Source organism: Lepidochelys olivacea (assembly GCF_965140295.1).
Source record: "Lepidochelys olivacea isolate rLepOli2 genome assembly, chromosome: 12".
NCBI lineage: Eukaryota > Metazoa > Chordata > Testudines > Cheloniidae > Lepidochelys > Lepidochelys olivacea.
The window spans coordinates 22,477,756-22,497,011 of record NC_140422.1 but is presented as its reverse complement, the minus strand read 5'-3'; the positions used below and the strand labels follow the sequence as shown (position 1 = coordinate 22,497,011).

The 19,256-nt window shown below is 36.5% G+C and overlaps 1 protein-coding gene across 1 annotated transcript in view; it reads right to left on the bottom strand.

Moving 5' to 3' along the window:
* Positions 1-926: 926 nt before the first annotated feature.
* The window catches only part of DPY19L3 (dpy-19 like C-mannosyltransferase 3), a 51,691-nt gene continuing 33,361 nt past the window's right edge, over positions 927-19,256 (bottom strand). Inside the window, exons 13-19 of the mRNA XM_084644304.1 lie at positions 18,373-18,495; positions 17,481-17,592; positions 16,749-16,805; positions 12,795-12,877; positions 6,510-6,642; positions 5,134-5,292; positions 927-4,492 (exon numbers count right to left, since the gene is read on the bottom strand). Coding sequence (XP_084500430.1) covers positions 4,331-4,492; positions 5,134-5,292; positions 6,510-6,642; positions 12,795-12,877; positions 16,749-16,805; positions 17,481-17,592; positions 18,373-18,495 — 829 coding nt within the window. The 3' untranslated portion in view covers positions 927-4,330. The remainder of the gene's footprint in view (positions 4,493-5,133; positions 5,293-6,509; positions 6,643-12,794; positions 12,878-16,748; positions 16,806-17,480; positions 17,593-18,372; positions 18,496-19,256) is intronic.

Here is a 19,256-nt window from a genome sequence, read left to right as displayed (position 1 = left end):
TAGAAAATTCAATATACACATATTACGTATAATAATTAAATTCTATTAATTAAAATTCATAGTCTCATTGAATCTCTGATTTGCCCCTAAGTCACTCTACTAGCAAAAAGCCTCTTGCACCATTCATGCAAGTTTGTTTTAGTCAAGCACCAAAAGCAAAACTGGGAATGGGACATGATTCTGCTGCATTCCTGTTCATGTCTGCATATCCCATTTCTAGAACAGAACTTATTTCTGTATTTTTAAAATCATGCCTATCTTAGAGGTCTTGCATATTCAAATAAGGCACCTGCCATATACAATTATTCTCTGTTGTTCCTCCCCAAAGAATAAATGTGTCTTTCTACAACATAAAATTACCAAAATTTAAGAAATTAAAAAAAAAGCAGCAGCTGATCCCTCTGGCTCAAAGCAAATTATATTTACTACTGTCAGTGTAACTTCCTAAGACAGCCTGCTGACCTCACTTAAGCTAAGTGCACTGGGTGATGGGAAAAATCACTACTACTAAATCATTAACTTGGAAATTCAATAAAAGTGACTCATATGCTGTCAAACCATAAAGGTGATTTAAAAAAAAATATTAACTCCACATGTCATATAATAAGCTTAAGGGAAGGTCAAAACTGTTTTCACTGGGACGTAGCTTACATGAAAGAACATAGTTTCAGAGTAACAGCCATGTTAGTCTGTATTCGCAAAAAGAAAAGGAGTACTTGTGGCACCTTAGAGACTAACCCATCCGATGAAGTGAGCTGTAGCTCACGAAAGCTTATGCTCAAATAAATTGGTTAGTCTCTAAGGTGCCACAAGTACTCCTTTTCTTTTTATGAAAGAACATAGGAGACTTGAACAAAGGACAGGTTTCAAAGCTGCTGCCATTCCCTCCCCACCTCACCGTAAAAACAAAAAGTGGCTCTCTGATATGATTTTAAAAGGACACAACTTTATTTAGTATACAATATTCATAACATCTCAGTACAACACATTATAAAACAATTGTATATGAGATCTCACCATTAGAATGTTCAAATCAGAAAGGGCAATGTACTTCTGAACCCCAAAGGCTTTTCTCACCTGATGATGTTTCAGCTCTGTGATCTAACGATTCCTCTGCACTTACAAATGATGTATTATGGCAAAAACTGTATCTGTTCTTACTGTGGTCACGCACAGTATGCAATATATTCAAGGAGTCACTGAGTTAGTAATCTATAGCTTTCCCTCAGTGCACAACAGGTTTTATAGCAAATGGAGGTGCATCTGAGTTAGCATAAATAAAGAGAAATGCCATGATAGCCATTTGGTATTGTGAAGATGTTCCAGGGTGCTGAATTTCAATCAGAGGCAGAGGTTGTTGTCAAAAAGGAATCCAGATTTTAATGCATGAACATATGTCATAGCAAACCATTGAAAAAGGAGGACATAATTATTACAAATACAAAAAGCACCAGACTAGGAAAGCCTCAGGGATTCTTGCGCCCTAATCCTGGCTTCCAGAGAATAGGAAATTTAGCCTTTTTTCCTACCATCAACCACTACTAGAGTGGTGTCTGTTAGCTGCCTGGTCATCAATGAGCTGTCCTGTTCGAGATCACCCTTTCCCAGCATGCTCTCCTCTTGTAGTTAGTCCTTTAAATTTGGGAAAGACAGTAAGCTGCAGTACTAAAATGGTTACCTTAGAGCACAGTACTGCTAGTTGCAGCGCCTTTCCTTTGAGCTGGTAAGTGTTTTGCTCCTATTATTTTCTCCTGGCTTTCCCTTACTTTCTGTTCTAAGGAGATAGCACAAGCATATGAATAGAGTATTACTTAGCCATTTAAATATGCCTTTCCATCTATAATTTATTCTTTCACGGTCTAGAAAAGTTGGAATGTTTAAAATGACACACCTCTCAAACCATTTAGACCTTAACAACTGCTGACTTCAAGAGCTAAATATTTTGCAGATAATGCTTCAAATGTTTATGATGCCTTTGGGGAATTTTGTATTCTAAAAACAATACTATCCTATGCTGATAATGTCTTGATAACAAGAAGCATGTTTCTTATAATCTGCAAAGAACAAAGCTATCTTGGACTCTACCTTGTAAATTTTTCTTTTTTTGGCACTTCATAGTTTCTACAAAAGGCTTCAGCTCTGTTTTGGCAACATTAAATACAACCGGTATTAAAATTATAACATGTCAATGTATTTAAAATAATTAATGTCAGTCATGATTATACTATACCTATGAGCAAGACTCTCAAAATCAAAAGACTGATGTATGTTGGAATATTTAAGTGTAATTAGAGCAAAGTAACTGCACCTTAAAAGAAGGCCACACTGCATTCTAAAATAAGACAACATAGTCTAAACATACTATACCTTACATGTGCTTGTTTTCAATTATTGTAAGGCACTCATTGATGAATTTACTGACCAATACTGTCAGCAAGAACAGGCATGCATCATTATGGGGTTAATTAAAGTTTTAATACCGATTAAAATGTTTTATTATTGTATTATGTTAAACTGCAGTGGTCTCCAACCTCATTAAGGAATACAGGACAGAATTTATTCAGAAGTTTCAGTTGCTTGGTTTAACAACTTAGCTACTGTCAATGTTTGATTTAAATACAGTTTGATTAAAGCACACTTTCCTTTTGTTAGCATGAAAGTTCAGAAAGATATTGAATGCTGCTTAATGAGTATTTACTGAATATAAAATTGTTTGAGCATGTGACATAACCATCTCTATCCCTGCAGTAATTTAGCTTAGTACAACTGCAAATGTTTAACATTTGAATCATTTGGAATTGGAACACAGCTCAGTTGTGAAAGTTAATCTCATTACACATCTTGATTAGATTAAATGCGGAGTATGCTATCAGTAGCACTTTTAAGTTTCCCATCATTAGAAATTAACTGCAACAGTAATTATCATAAATTAATTATTTGAGCAGGCCACATATAGTCCTATATGTGTTTAAATGTTAATTCAGCACTGACCTAGAGGCACTTGATTATTACCTGTTCTGATTTTCACAGGAAACAAATGAGGATAGTAGGTGCCTAGTTAAAGTGGGAGAGTGCTGTTCGGCTTGCAAGCAGACCTAGACTCTATTTAGTATAAAAACAATATGTTAGCACTAAAGTACTGTAACAGTGACTTCTTTTATACACGGCATTTAAAAACTCCATAGAATCCACAAAGTTCTAGCCTGGAAAAAATATAAAGACTACAAACAAAACACAAAGTTTACAAAAGTTTTAAGATAGAACATCATCTTCAAAATTAGTCCAAAATTAATGACTATCTAAGGGTGAGAAGGAGAGAAACAGTGACAGTGTTTTGTTTTAAAAATATCTGTTTTATGGGTACTTCAAATACCGTAAAGCAAAGAACTCCACTGTGAGCATACAATTTTGCTGCCATTTTTAGGGCAAAATGCTCCCCTCATCTCCATTGCAGAGCTCAACTTTGATATTCTACTCTTGGTTCTGTGTGGCATTAACAGAGGAAAAAACCTCGTGGTACGGAAAGCAGAATACAGCAAAGGAGGAGTATTATAAGGATCCTGAAGGATTTTGTATTTCATTTGTTATACTTGTTCTGAGCATTTTAAATTGCTTTTAATAGAGGATACCAAAGTGCTATATATATCAAACATGCTCCAACCTCGGAAGAAATACACAAAGATCTACCATCGTGTTAAATCAGCATAAAAACAAGCTACAGCACACATTTTGTATAATTAAAAAGTGTTTGACAACATGGAGATTACTCTAGTCTCCAATGTGTTTTCACTATCAAAGGCTTTGATCCTGCCATCAGATCCAAACTATGTGGGCTCCAGGGTCCAACAGAGTCCCACTGAAGGCAAAACAGGCTCTGCATGGGCAGAGAGGTTTGCCTGCGAGGATGAGCTTGTAGGATTGAAACCGAAGTTTTTACTGTTTTAATGTCTTTGAAGACAACCGCTAACACACATTTTAGTTATGAAGTAACAAGGCCTACACCCAGCTAACTTCTCTCACGTTCATGGTACAGTAAAATATTCAAAACCCTGAGCAGAATTGTATAGATTAGTCATTCTGCAGCGTTGATGCAGACTGCCTATTCTGCATGTTTTTCGATCGGCTAAAAAGGGAAAATTCCCTGTCAACGTCAAGAATGTTATAAAAATTAAACTGTCTAAAACTAACTGAAGAATCACAGTAATTAAACAAGAAACACTTAATGTAAAATGCCTAAAAAAAGTAACACTTCTTGTAAACTTCTTCAGCATTTCCCACAGTGGTCCTAGCAATAAAACACTGAATTAAAAGCCACTGTTGGGCATATATGCTATTTATGTTTAGCAAGCTTGTAAACATGGAATGTTTTGTTCTGAAACACTCTAGTGAAGTACATGGAATAAGAAGACAAGTTTTTTTTAATTTCCTCACAGAAGCGAGGATATAGTGAAGCTTTCAGATCAGGTTCATTCTCTCCTAGACCATCCATGATCTGTAAGAAAGTGAACAGCTTTGTGAAACACCCTTAACCACCACTCAATTATGTGCCATAACAAGGAACTCTAGGAATTAGAAAAACAGGAATATGCTCAAAGGGTCAATGTGAACCAAATGGGAAGAAAGGACCAAATTAAAATGTTAGGTGTTACAATAGTGCCACTGGCTGCACTATCGTTAAAAGGCTAAGTTCTCGCCCTGGTTTGTCTGTGGCACAGAGTCTATGCAATTTGCTTGTATTTGTGCAGTCTGTTTAGGGCCTTCAGCCTGTGGAGCCAACTCCTAGTAAGAGGTGAGAACTCCCTGGGCACAGCCATCCTCTCTCCCTGTTGGAGTCCATGCCTCCACCCTCCCAGGCTCTGGAAGATTATACATAGGGAACACTAGGCATGTGCTGTGCTCACCTGAGGTCCAGCAGGTGGTGATTGTTTCCCCCCACTACTATCAGTTAAAGCAGCAAGGCTCCTTTTAGGCTGAACTCCTGGATGAAAAATGATGCCACTGGGCCTTAGTTCCCACCCTCATTGCAAAATGGGAAAGATATTAGCAACTTCAGACTCAAACATTAATTGCTTTTCTCCTAGAAGAAATTAAACAAAATACATTTTCCCTTCTAAAACCTTGTACTATACTTACATGACCATTAGCTATATCGAGCAGGTCTCGTAACCGACAGCCTCTGCTATGCCGTCTTTCATAACATATGCTGTCCTCCAAGATTACATAGTTTGTTCCAAAGGATTTCAGTATACTGTACACATCTTCAGGAGATCTCTTTGCATACACCTGATAAACCTACAAAAACAGAAAAATGAAGTTGTAAAAGCAAAACAGACTTGTTATCACTGTATATTTGTTTGTTCTATTTCTTTATTTTTTCATCTTGAACCAGAGACATGAGAAGTTTGTCTTAAAAATGCAGCCTTCAAGATGTGACTCAATTACCTTCCAAGTATAAGGCAAATATTGTCATCTTTGGTTACTGTATAGCTATCAGACGTCTTTCATATGGTTTCCAAAATGTATTCATAGAATCATAGAATATCAGGGTTGGAAGGGACCTCAGGAGGTCATCTAGTCCAACCCCCTGCTCAAAAGCAGGACCCATCCCCAGAAATATATTCATTCTATCTAAAGGATTTACCCTTTCACCCAACATAGCACCTGAATGCTTTCCATGTAAAATCAACAGCAATAGCCAAGTCCCTAATAGACTTCATGGAGTTTCTTGCAGTTCTCCCTTGTGGGGTCAGAACTCTGCTTGGGGTAGGGTTGTTTTTTTTGGCTTGGTGTGTAGTTTGTGGGTTTTTTTTTTTTTTTTGCTCTTCATATTTAAACCAGATGGCTTTTAGCTCCATAACTTTTTATGTCTGTAACTGCCACATCATCATACAAGGTGATCTCTGAGAGCCAGATTCTGATGCTTTTACTCAAGTTTAGTAGCACCATATGCCACATGTCGTCCCAGTGATTTCAGTATACACAAATGTGTAATCTAGGGTACTATTCAACAGGTGAGAATCCCACTGCTACTCCTTTTTATACCAGGTAAAGCACCAGGGTGACAGAAAAGGGTTCTAAAAGCCCTGGATCCAGCTAGGGGATAATTCTCACAATGCAGCTGGTGGCTCTCCCTCTGTGGAGATGGGACTGTAGGACATAGGACAGTGTAGATTCTGGGCTGTACTGCTGTCCATAAGACAGTCTAAATTACATAGAAGGATGCAAGCATGGCTGAAAACCACTTTAGCTCTCTTTCCCCATGGGCTGAAAGTTTGGTGTTGAGTCTCTCAGTAAGAATATCAGAATCTGGCCCTAAATCGGCAGACCCTCAAACCATTAAAAATTGCAGCAATTACACCAATACTTTGAACTGCACCAGGAAACAAACTAGAAGCAGTAAACAAAATTATTTCAGTCTCAACGCTCCATTAGGGCGCAGATGCTTGTGTGGGATAGACCCAGCTCATAGTAATGGGAATTAGATGAAAGTAAGATCAGAATGTTCTTACTTGTTTTGTTCTCTCCCTTAGACTCTTGTCTTCATAATGTGGGTGATTAGTTAAGATCCTTCCAGTGCACAGTTTGACTCCTGCTAATAGCTGCATGCTCCCAGCAATCACTGCTTTCTTAGGAGTGTTTGACCTAAACAAATGTTCAGAACATTGAGGAAATCTTTGTGGTAGCACTTTGCATCAGCACAGTTACAGATCAGGAGAGAGATTTTTTTCCCCCATCCCCCAATCTTTCATCTCAGGTAGCAAAATGTTCTAGAAAATGTGATTGATTCCTGAAGTCACTAAATATGATGGAAAAGATTTGCAATGAGTCCCCTAAACACTAGGCCCTCATAAATAAATCTGTTTGCTAAATGGGTAAACTGCATGCATAAATGTCAGTTTTGCAAACTTTAATTGTGTCTGTAAAATTTGTAAGCACATCCATTTCAAGAGGCTTCCTGAAAATCTGGCCCTGAAATCCTAAATTGTTTGAGATATGCAAATAGCTGCTTAGAGCTAGGCTTTTTGGAAAAAGCCTACTAATTTCAATTTATAATGTCATTCTCTAGCTTACACAGCCTGTGAATATTTGTAGGCATCTATTTGTCATGTGTTTAAAGTAGCTTATCAAAAAGATGTTGCAATTCTAATCTTTCACTCCTGACCAAATGACTGCTCTCCACTGTTACTGATCCAATCAGAATGCAAGAATTTTTTGTCATTCATCATAACTATCCTTGTTTTCATTTTGAATTAAATGTTTCCTAAAGCGAAACAAATGGATCTATACTTCCCACATATCTACCATGAAGGAGAGAAAATTACAACATAAGGTTCTGGAAAAATTAACCTCAGTCATAAAATCACCACCAAAGTTCCCAGACAAAATAATTAGTGAATTATTGTTACGTGTATTGTGGTAGTGCCAAGAGGCCACAATCACAGCACTACTGTGCCAGGCATTATATACACAATGAAAAGATGGTCCCTGAACCAGAGTTTTCTGCGTAAATATATGATGACACAAAGGGTGGATACAACAAGGCAGAGCACAAGGAAGCAGTGAGACTTATGATTAGTGTAATAAGTGGTTACAGGATACTAGCTATGTAGCATTTGTCCAGTGTTTTGTAGGGATTGTGACCAAGGCAGATTATAAAGTGAGATTAGGACAATAAAAAGGAGCATAAACTAAAATGGAATTAGGAGGGAATTTGAAGCATAAATACCGACAGACAGACACACACAACCACAACCTAACAATCAAGTAATTGTCAAGTAACTTGATACAGAAATAGGCTTTCTTCACATGCCAGTGCATGCACCTGCCAATATCTAAAGGTGTATCTTAGAGGAGGTATGAAATGGTGACTGTAAATGATCAGTCTTTTTTTTTTTTTTTTTTCATGGAGTTCCATGATAAAGTTTGAGAATGTTAAGAGGTGAGCATTACATTTTGCTAGAGCCCTCCAGGAGATAAATATTAATTCATTTCTAAGTATTACCATAAACCTTTCCTAAAACTTCTTGCAGTTCCATGTTAATCTCCTTCAAAAAGGGCACAGATAATAATTTTTAATATGCCAGTTTAGCTTTACTGAAAAATCATTTTTAGTGGCTTATAAAACCAGTTTTATTTGAAATTCTGAAAGTCTTTAAACTCGCTTTAATATTTTATTTGCACTTAAAACATTCAAAGACACAAGTGTCATGAATAAATGTTCCATCAAAAAGAAAACTACTTTCTCTTGGAACGTAGCAGTATGCACGTATAATGGTCCGCATCACTAGCTGTAGCAGCGACTGAACCCTGAACCAGAAACAAAGCACAGAACTCCACCATTTGAGATAAAGAGAGCAATTCCTTCATCTGATCGTCATAGCAGGCTTTGATCCTATGAATTAGCCATAAGAGGGGGACATGACACACATAGCCAGTATGTTAAAGGTACAGCATGATTTGCAACATTTCATGTATGCATCCTTCACTAATACTTCTACCTGATTCACCCACTAACAGCTGTGGTCTCTATCTAAAGCAATTAACATGCTTCAAACCACTGAATGGCACTTCTCTATTACAGAAAAATGAAGCAATTTTTACAAATGTCTGAACAAATGATATATAAAATGAAAGGATAATTTTGTTTTTATAGCTTTCTGCCAAACTCAGAACCAGGCTGCCCAACCTGCAAACAATTTATTCTCTAAGAAATGTCACTAAATAATGACAAGGACTTAAAGGTCAAACTGATTTACATTATATAATTTAAATGTCATTCCAAGCAGACCTGATGGCATTTTGAACAAATAATCTAATTTATTTTTGAACCTCTAAGCTTCAATAAGTTAATTACTGCTGAACTAATGGGTAAACTGAGCACTATAATATAATGCATGAACCCTTGCTTTATCTACACTTTTAAGAATTTATAGAATTATGTAAATACTACAGAATAACTCATTGAAAATAAAAGGGTTTTATAGGAATTATAGGTCTGAGATTAACCTGCATAGACTTCAGAAAGTGGTAGTAATTCTTTCTGTTCTTGGTAAACTGCTATAAAATCCAATACATTTGTTTTAAGGAGGTCCTACTGAAATAGCGAACGTTGCAATTATAGGTTGTATCAGTAGAAATAGTAACTCTATTTCTATTAAGAGGTGTCTACAGCTGAAAGCTGACTGTGGAGTTCAAGGTTATAAAAACTGGCAAATCTCAGGTTATCCTTTTTACCAGTTGAGGGTGAAGAACGAAGGAATCTATTGAACACAGAAAGAGTTTTCTGAAAAGGGCTTCCCAAACACTGCACTCTAGAACAGATTCATCCTGAAAAGAAAATGCCATTTATTCACAGAATACCACATTAAAATATTATGGGATTAGCTGAAATTCTTAGACAATAAAACATATTCAAGGAAACTCTGTTAAGACCAATTTGGCCTCTGGATTGGAAAGACTGCAACTGACAAAAGAGGGAAGAAATACGTACATAGAAAATAACACATGCATTTTTCATCCTAGACTTGATTTTGTGCATTTGAATTTTGCGCGCACACAACTGAATGCACCTGTAAAGTGGGCATGCACCCATTTTAGACAGTCAGTTAACACATTAATTGGTCTGCCATCAGAATCTGTGGCTCAAAGTATGGTGCCAACAGTCTGAGGAAAAAGGGCAAAACTAGTTAGCATCACTGCTTAAAGCCTGGGATATTCACTAGCTTCCAGTATGAGATCTCTTGAGCTTTGAAACTAGGTACTGCGGCATAGGTCAGTAATGGCACTGTAAGGTAGAAATGCTGTCCTTAACTTAGAGATGGAATATGACCACTGCCTTGCTTTACTGATTGGTTTTTTTTTTTTTTTTTACACAAAAGTTTTTCTTTTTGGCCCAGAACCTTTGCAGATAGGAATCATGTGAAACTCAAAAACAATCACAAATTAGGCCAATTTCACTCAACACTTGGCCCAGATGCACTTGAAATCCAGCCAAACTTTGCAAAAAGGTTTGAATCTCAGTAAACTCTTCAACAAACCTGGCCTCTGTTTTAGGTTTGACAAACTTTTGCATGGTGGTTGGTCTGGTTAAAAAAGATTCCATAACTGTAGACAGGATCTCCCTCAAAAGGCAAAAGACATTACTCCTAGATCACCTACCAGCGGTAAATAGAATAGAGGAACTCACTCTGCTCTTCTTCCCCATCTCACAAATGAGTATGTTGTTCATGTTGTCTTAGGGAAAGAGACCAAAGCTAAGAATGGAACATACCTCCTATATGGGAATACAGAGCTCTAAGGGCTACTGGTTGCTCCCTCTTTGATTTTGGTTTTTGTTTACTGCTCCAGTACATACACTCCTGCTTCCTTTTCACTTGTTTTTGTAACAGAGCATGTATAACATCAGAACCCCAAAGATACAATATTCTTCAGTAATGGTCCAAAACATGGCAAAAGATTGTTGTAAAGATACAAAACAGTACAATTGTTAAGAATATTGTAATATTTTTATAAGGGGTAAATCTGTGGAAATATATATTTGGACTTTTTTTTTAAACTGGACAGACTAATGCAGGGGTTCTCAAACTGGGGGTCAGGACCCCCCGGGGGTCACGAAGTTATTGCATGGGGGGGTCGCAAGCTATCAGTCTCTACCCCAAACCCTGCTTTGCCTCCAGCATTTATAATTGTGTTAAATTCTATAAACAAGTGTTTTTAATTTATAACAGGGGGTTGCACTCAGAGGCTTGCTATGTGAAAGGGGTCACCAGTTCAAAACTTTGAGAAACACTGGACTAATGGCTTCTATCACTCATGTGTATTTGGACACTTTTATACTGTATTTAGATCTGTCAGACTCAAAGGCCTTTTTGACGTGGAAAGGTTTGCAAAATGGAACAAAGGTATCCTAATTCAACAATATATGTGACCAACTGGAGTTCAGCCACACTTCATTTTCTATAAATGAATAAATAATTCTTGACATCAGGAGTTTAGAATGCAAATTCTGGCAGACCTTTACCTATAACAAAACTGCCAAGTGGTAGTACAGTATAATGTTCTGATTCCACAACTTCATTTTAAATGAAGAAAATATCAATCCAACCTTGAGGTGCAGGCCATAAATTTGTTTTTGATTGTAGTTAGTGCACAGCTAACTAACTTTCATTTGTGACCAATATTATTTCTAAAAACATTAAATCCTAAAGAAAAATTTACTCTGTCATGATTTTAAAATGAAAATGTTAGCATTTTCAGCAGAGGGAAGATGTGAGATTTACATCAAATGAAATCCAGTTCGTGGTTGGGACCGAAGCCACATGTATATTTTATGTATAAATCTATATCAAACTCTGTATATGGTACTCAAGAGACCCGAGCTATCAAATATTTACCAATTCTTAATAAACAAGTGGCATTAAATGGCACTGGCTGATAAAAATTAGTCATGAGGTGATGTCAATGTGGCTACAAAGATTCTAAATGATAGAGACAACATGAGCCTGCTTTCAGAATACCATTCTAAAATTAGTAACCTATTTACTTGTGAATAATTACATTGATTCTCATAGGTTGCAGAGTAGGAAAATACAGCGTTATGGTTCATAAGATTACTGCTAGGGGTGAAAAATGTTAGTTGCTGTTAAACTGCTGAGTGACTAGTTTCATCACAATACATTGTACACACACAACTTCTAGGGTTGCCAACCCTCCAGGGTTGTCCTGGAGACTCCAGAAATTAAAGATAGTCATGTGATGAAACCTCCAGAAATACATCCAACCAAAATTGGCAACCCTAATAACTTCAGTTATTCAAATGCGGGATATTAAACAGCAAACTTGGAAGTAAAAATATAATGCAGTGCAATACTAGGGTGTTCAAAATATTTAAAGGCTAAAAAGCAGCAGGTTCAGGTTTTACCTCCAAAATATCTTCTCAAGAACACAACTCTGCTTTAAAAATAAAATTGCAAATGGCTATGTGAGAATTCCAACTAAATGCAATTTCCAAGGACGACGAACACCAGGGCTCTGGGGGTACACCCCCAGTCTGAGTAGGTTCAATATTCACTACAAACATTCTTCACACCTCTGGCAAAGCAGGTGGTGGGCTAAATTCTAACTTCAGTGCAGCTGTGTAGGTTTAATTTGGCTGTGAGTTCTGAGTGCAGCATTCAGACCACTCTTTGCGCCAAAACCACCATGCCCCTGTGCCAGCAAGCCACTACAAATATATACATAGATTAAGTTATTTTAAAGTAAGGGCAAGAGACTGGCACATGCATACTCTGTAAAAACTGATTTTCACAAGTGAATGTCCCTCACTTTTTAATGTTATCTTAAAAAAAAATAAAGATCAAAGGAAGCAGAAGTGCATCCAAGGAGATACGAAAGGTCACATGAAGATTCATTGATTTCAATACTTTTTTTTGTTTTTTTTTGTTTTGACCATCACCTCTCCAAACTGAAGATTCTCTCACCTTTTCAACCAAGGGAATTATCTGTGCTTATCCACCCACAGAGCCTAATGGAGACAACTTGTTTCCAGAAACCTTGTTGCCAAACAGTGGTAAACTCTGTACCAGGGCACAGCAGGCTGGCAAGAGTTGCAGCTATCTGTTTTCCACAGTCACTGATGTTCTAGTCCCTAGATATCCCACTCCCCTTTAATTATCCCCATAGGTCACTATAGTTCACTGATGACCTGTGGCAAATGGAACAGGAGAGCACTATATATAAGAATACTGGATTACTATAAATAGCATTTAACTTAAATAAAATAAAAATACTCTTACTTAATCCAGTTCATCAGCTCCACTGTGTCTGGATCATAGAATTCTCTCAGCTCTGACAGCTCATCCATCATTCCTGGACAGAACTAGAATTACAAACAAAACAACCTGAAGACAAAATGAACAAACCAAGTTCTGGATATTGGAACAGAGCTTAATTACAAGGTAAGTGGAAATGGCTGGTTTGAAGTATTGATCTTTTCTACCTTATAGACAAGCTGAAAGGCTTTAGTATAGCGGCCCCTCTGATGCCAATGATATGAGGGCCAATCTGGGGCCTGTTGAGGTCCTCAGCTGATGCTAGATGACCAGATAAGAGCAGAATGATCAAGGTGGCTTTTTAACTTAACTAGACCATTCCATGGTTTTGTCACCTAGAGATTAGATTACATCTTAAATATATTTGGAAACTGAAGCTAGTGGTGAATGTGGCAGTTTATTTCTGTAGCTGATATTATGTGAGTGCTTTGGAATCTGTACTGGGTGCCTACTGGTCTGTTATTTGTTATGACTTACAAAGCCCTAAATCTACTGTGTTGACTGCTTCGCTCCCAGTCTGATTCTGCTGCAGTTGAGATTGGAGAAGATACATTGGATAACACTTGGTTTAAAAGAGAGGGGCTGCTGTCAGTATGTGTCCTCTGAGAGTCCCTCAAATTTGAAACTTATTCCCCACTTTGGTCTGCTAGTAAATTTAAGGAGCTTGCAGACTTCCCTTATAAAATGATTAAACCAAAATGCTCAATTTTGAGGGCTTAAAATTTAAGAGGCCAGTTTAATAAAAGTGCAGAGCACCTGCGGTTCCTGTTTGGTCTTGGTTAGTTATGTCAGTATTTTTAGAGGTGTCAAACATCAGGCCACTTATTTAGGTGAATATATTTAAGCATCTACATTTTGGCTTCATTGTGGAAAGGAGAACTGCTAAAGTTATTCATACTGTCTCTGTCTGCCTAAGGATGAAAGCAACCAGGATGTTAAATATCATCCATAGGGATATTAGGCTGGAAATCATAACTATAAAAATAAGATTGTCCTTTCCTCATTTCTATGGAACCTCAATCTTACAGACTACATTGTTAAAGATGCCTGTCTCTGGTAAGACGTAGGCATAATGGACTACAATAAAGATATTTGTACCCTCACCAACCAAATTTCTCAAGACATAGATTTATTTGAAACACAACGTCAGGATTTCATGGCATAATAGGACTTGCTAAGGCCACAAATCTGATTAAGTCCAGAATTCCCAACAATTTGTTTAGGAATAACTGACTCATACAAACACAATTTGATAATCTTCTATGTTTAAATTGTAAAGAATGCATATAAAATCATTAAACAACCTGGATAATGACTAAAAATTTTGATTTTTAAACCCCCCCCCCAAACCTTTAAACCTCAAAGCTGAAGCAATAACATGCTGGACAAATATGGAATGGAACTATAAGTGCAATCAACATTACGCATGGAAATCCTCCAGCACGCAGTTTTATGTGAAAGTTGTAGTCTGTAGTACACTAATGTAGAAAATTCATGTGAATGGAAATGTAGATGTCTTGTAGGTTTCAAGATGTGCTATATAACTAATCTAAAAGCTGGCTAGTGTTGCAGCCGCAGCTGTAGCTGAATAAATAATCTTTCAGGCAAAGTATCTGGGATTGTAGCAACCACATGTCTTAAAAGAAGCTTTTATTAGCTTAGTCAGGATTAGGTTAATAATCCCATAAAATTGCTGGTTTAGGGGAGGGGACTAATGCATATTTCCTCTAATAAGTGTAATCTCAAAGTGCTATGCTAAATGGTTTTGCTTACAACTACTTCACAAGAACCAGACATGATGGCCATTTAAACGTTATTTTTACATATAATATGGAAGATGTTTATGCAGTCTGTGAACATGTGGTGTGTGAAAAGAATAATTTATTAGGTGCAAAGCAAATATTGTATGTCTTGACATACAACAGAATCAACTTACACCTTCAGCTTTGTTGCAAAGGTTGGGATGGGCGATATAAATAAACCATTCCTTTGTCATGGAAAGAAAAGATTCTGGACCTCTCTCAGTAGAGAGGTAAACCGCTGTCTCTGGCCATACTCTGAGGATTGGCTCACTGACAGCATTTTAATCTATTTGTTGAAACGTTTTCAGCCCTGACGAGGGAGTAGTAATAGTCAGAATTTTGGGGAATTGCCATTTTCCAAGTTTTTTAAATTGCGTCTTAGCTAGCAGAGAATTCAATCCCCTTTTTGGAAAGCCCTTACTTAAGGGTCTGATCCTGAAAGATGCTGAGGATTTTGAGAGGAGCTAAATCTGTTTACTCACATTGAACATTCAGTACCTTGCAGAGTTAAGATCTTAAACTCTATGAATTAGCCTTAATACTTGCACTATTTGGATACCGGGCTCTTCAGGTAGCTTGAACACATCTATGGGCCTGATCCACAGCCCATAAAAGTCAAAGGAGTCTCCTGTTGACTTCAGTGGACTTTGGATTGGACCCTATATGCTTCAATGAAACTTCAGAAATGGATACTGGATTCAAAGATCTCAGCTTGTGACGAGTTGGACTGAATGTCTTCATAGTTGATGTGTTACCTGAGACAGCATCCTACAGACAAAGGACTTGCCACATCTAGCATGGATAGAAATGGATACATCCCATCCATTCTCTGGGATGTGGAGAGGTGCTACATTTCCTAAACTGGCACTCCGGAAGGAAAAAACAGTATCCCTAAAAATGTGCAAAAAACCAAAACAAAACCACATCTGCCGAAATAGGAAAAAGAACCATGACCTAGTGGGACACAGTGGTCTAGATTATGTCAATAGTTTGACTTTCCATTTTGCCTCTGAACTGTATTTACTTTTTGCTTTTAAAATAAATTAATAAAATTCACAAGGAGACTTCACAGAACTTCAGAATTTTCTCTATTCCTAGGTTTATTATGAAGAATATTATGCTCAGTTCCTTGGTTATTATGAAGATTCCCTTTCTTTTTTTTTTAACTCCGATAATAAGCTTCACCTTGAGTTTCTTTGAAGCTAATGATTTCAAGGGAAACCTCTTGTCTCCCATTGGGGATAGCAGAAATAATTTCTACATCAAAGTAGCTCCTGAATTTTTTTTTTTGTTTCTATAAATATAGATTAAAAGAATGGCCTGCCCAGTTGTCGGTGTTCCATTAAATTAATGATCTAAATCTCTGTGATATGACAGGCTGATCAGACTAATAGTCTACTTCATATATGCCATTATTTTGGAACTTTATTTTATCTTGGTGTTTCATGTATTTACATATAAAAGCTTGAGCCTTGTTATCTTTTGCTCCTGAGACAGGGTTGATGATAACACAAATCTTAGACTCGTTTAATTCTGTAGATTTACTTCAAAGATTGCATAAGATGAAATACAGCAGTAGAGTAGAAGATAATCATTTCTTCTCCTAAAATGGATCATTACACCAGTTAACAATCTGTATCTTAACTGCAACTTACCTATAAGTACTTAAAATTAGAACACATATAAGCTTACATTTTCAGAATATAGGAATGAAAATCATTTCTAACTGATAATTTGCACACATAACTACCACAATTGCACATGCACTTGTAGTATCTTAGGATGCAAGTAATTAGTCAGATGCAACTGTTCATTTGAGTAAATGCATATGCAATTTAAACAGGCAATCAATATTTTTACACATGCAATTACATCATTTTCTTAAAATTCAGCCATAAATCTCATGCTATTAGCTAAAACCTCTCTCACCCAGTATTTATTTTCAAATGTACAGTTTTGAGGCAATATGAAAAACAGGGATATGTTTTTACATCTGAAACATGGATCTCAGACTTCTCTTATTACAATCAGGAATTTAATTTAAAAAAATTCATTTTTTTTTTTTTTACCCAGGAGGGAAAAAATACCAAAATATTAAGACGAAAACATTTCTTACCTTATAAGAAAGGTACAGCAATGTGATTATTGGTACCAAATACCTAATGACCCATAGCTAGGACAAAAACCCAAAACAAACATTGATTAGATTTTTTTAGCGAAATTTAAAGTGTTTTGATATAAATGAACATTTATATTTCCTTTATGATTGATGCACTGACCGTGTAATGGAATCTGCACAGCCATAAGTATCTGCCTGTGCAGATCACGTTTCAAGATCTGGGCCTATTTGTTCTGAGCTAAAGACCAATAGCATTTGAAATCCTTCTATATAGAAGGATTTCAAACCACCACAAAATGTTACTTTACACTTATGCATTTTAATCTCCTATGAAGTTCAAAAAATCTACTGTACAGTATAATAAACAAATTCTAAGTCTCTCTTCAAACTGCTGATTAATTCTAAAAAATTCTATGATTTTTATTCAGTCAAGATGTTACTAGCCTTCACAGCTTCTTCTATATTGCCACCTAGTGCATTAAAATGGCATTGCTTAAATTATAAAACCCCAGGAAAATACTAGTTTAAATTTAAAATGAATCATTTATCTGAATACACATTTTAGTAGTATTAACTAGTGCTTTTTAAATGTTTTCATGTAGTGTAGGTGAGAGGCCTAAAAACATTTTGATTCATTTCATATCTACCTTTAAAAGGCTGAAGCTTCATTTGTCTAATTATGGGAAAATACAGAATTTCAAATACTGTCATAAGAAATATAGCTCTAACCCTCTGTGGTGTGTAGAGATGAGCAGATTTCAGGACAAATCCCCAAACTTCAGTACTGCACAAACCAAAAGAAGCAAATACACACATATGGGATGTCCAAAGGTACTTCATTCTGGAAGACAAGCAAGTTTTCATTGATCATATGGAGCTATACTACTGTACAAGAGGGCTTGAAATTTTTTATAAGTAAATGTTGGTAAAAGTCTATTTTACAAAATACTCACAAAACAATGACATTTTCATCAATGATAATAATTTTACATATAAGTGAAGTAAGAAAAATGATCCTTTAACTTTTTTAGAGTTTAAGAATGCTTACTTTGCATATTTGACATATGATGTTGACAACGTGTTTAATTGTTATAAAGCTTTAACTTCTTGAATCTCAATGTCTACTGCTATTAAATAATTGTCTAACCCCCACAAAATTTCATGAAAATTTGAAAATTTAAATAGTTGGCAATAGAAAAAAATGCTTACAAATCAACATGAATATCAATTGAAATCCTACAAAAATAAAAATTTAATTTGCCAAGCCTATGTACAATCATGAAAAATATTTTGTCTAGTCAGTAACTTCAGAGGAACTTCAAACACAACTTTCTTGTGTTCCGAGGACACTGAGGATTGGCATCATAGCAGAAGTAACTGACTAAAAGATCAAATTTGGCAGCTTGTCACAAAGGCTTGAGATGAAATACTTTGCCCCCAAAATTGTGTGTTTTCTCTGTGATCTGACTGTTTTGGGAAAGATCCTGTTGGGAAGGGTTAATTGCACCAGCAAGCAGGCAGTAAGATGGAGAAAGCAGAGCGTTGCATGGGGGTTATGACTAGTGTGTTAGATATTAAATATTCAACAGCTTGCAGAGACAATAAATTTTTTTTAAAATACCTCATTGTGCTTAAAGCCAGGCATCCAAACAGAATTGTGTGCATTAAGTTGTAGGCAGCTCCAGGCTTCAGTAGTATTGTGCAAATTTCCATTTTATCCATGGATTGGACATTAGCTGAACCACTGAACGAACAAACAAAAAATCAGTGCTGTGCTAGGCTTAGCAATACATTATTTTAAAATTGCACATTTGCATGCAGTTTAAAATTATTTTTAACCTCTTGATGCCATAGAGACTAAAGCTCCTGATGTTAGTACTAATTAACTTTTCATTCTTAAAATGGTGTTTAAATATTTCACTTGCAGATAATGATGATTACAGTAATAGCACCTCCATAATGAAATGTCAGGTTTTCTGTTTTCATCTCTGGGGTGTTGGTTATGGCTTTTAAATGAACTTTTAAAATAAATAAAAATGTTAGTGTAGTTATTTACAATACACTATAATGCAAATCATGGAAATACTAAAACAAATTCACATGAGAAATTCAGTGATTGCCAATACAAAATTTACCATTTAGTTGGGTTTTTTTGGTGGGGGCCAAAACTTATGCCCCAGAATCTCAGCTGTAGCCAAGTGTGACAGCACTGCAAAGGAGTTAACTGCAGCTCCTGGATTCTGGGACCAGTTCTACATTGGCCCTAGAATAGATTGGAATAGCGGTGGGGTAGGTCACAAACTATAACTTGCTGGAATGCAGTAATGCTCCAGCCATGTCCCTCCTATCCCTGTGCCAGGGACACGGTGAATTGACATAGACCAGACTCTGTTAACTGGGGACTTCCCCATGATTGGGAGATCCTCAAGTGGAAGCAACTGGTAATTCTCTGGCTGCTTTGCAGAGGGGGACTGGAATGAATTAGAGACACTATATTTTGTAGTA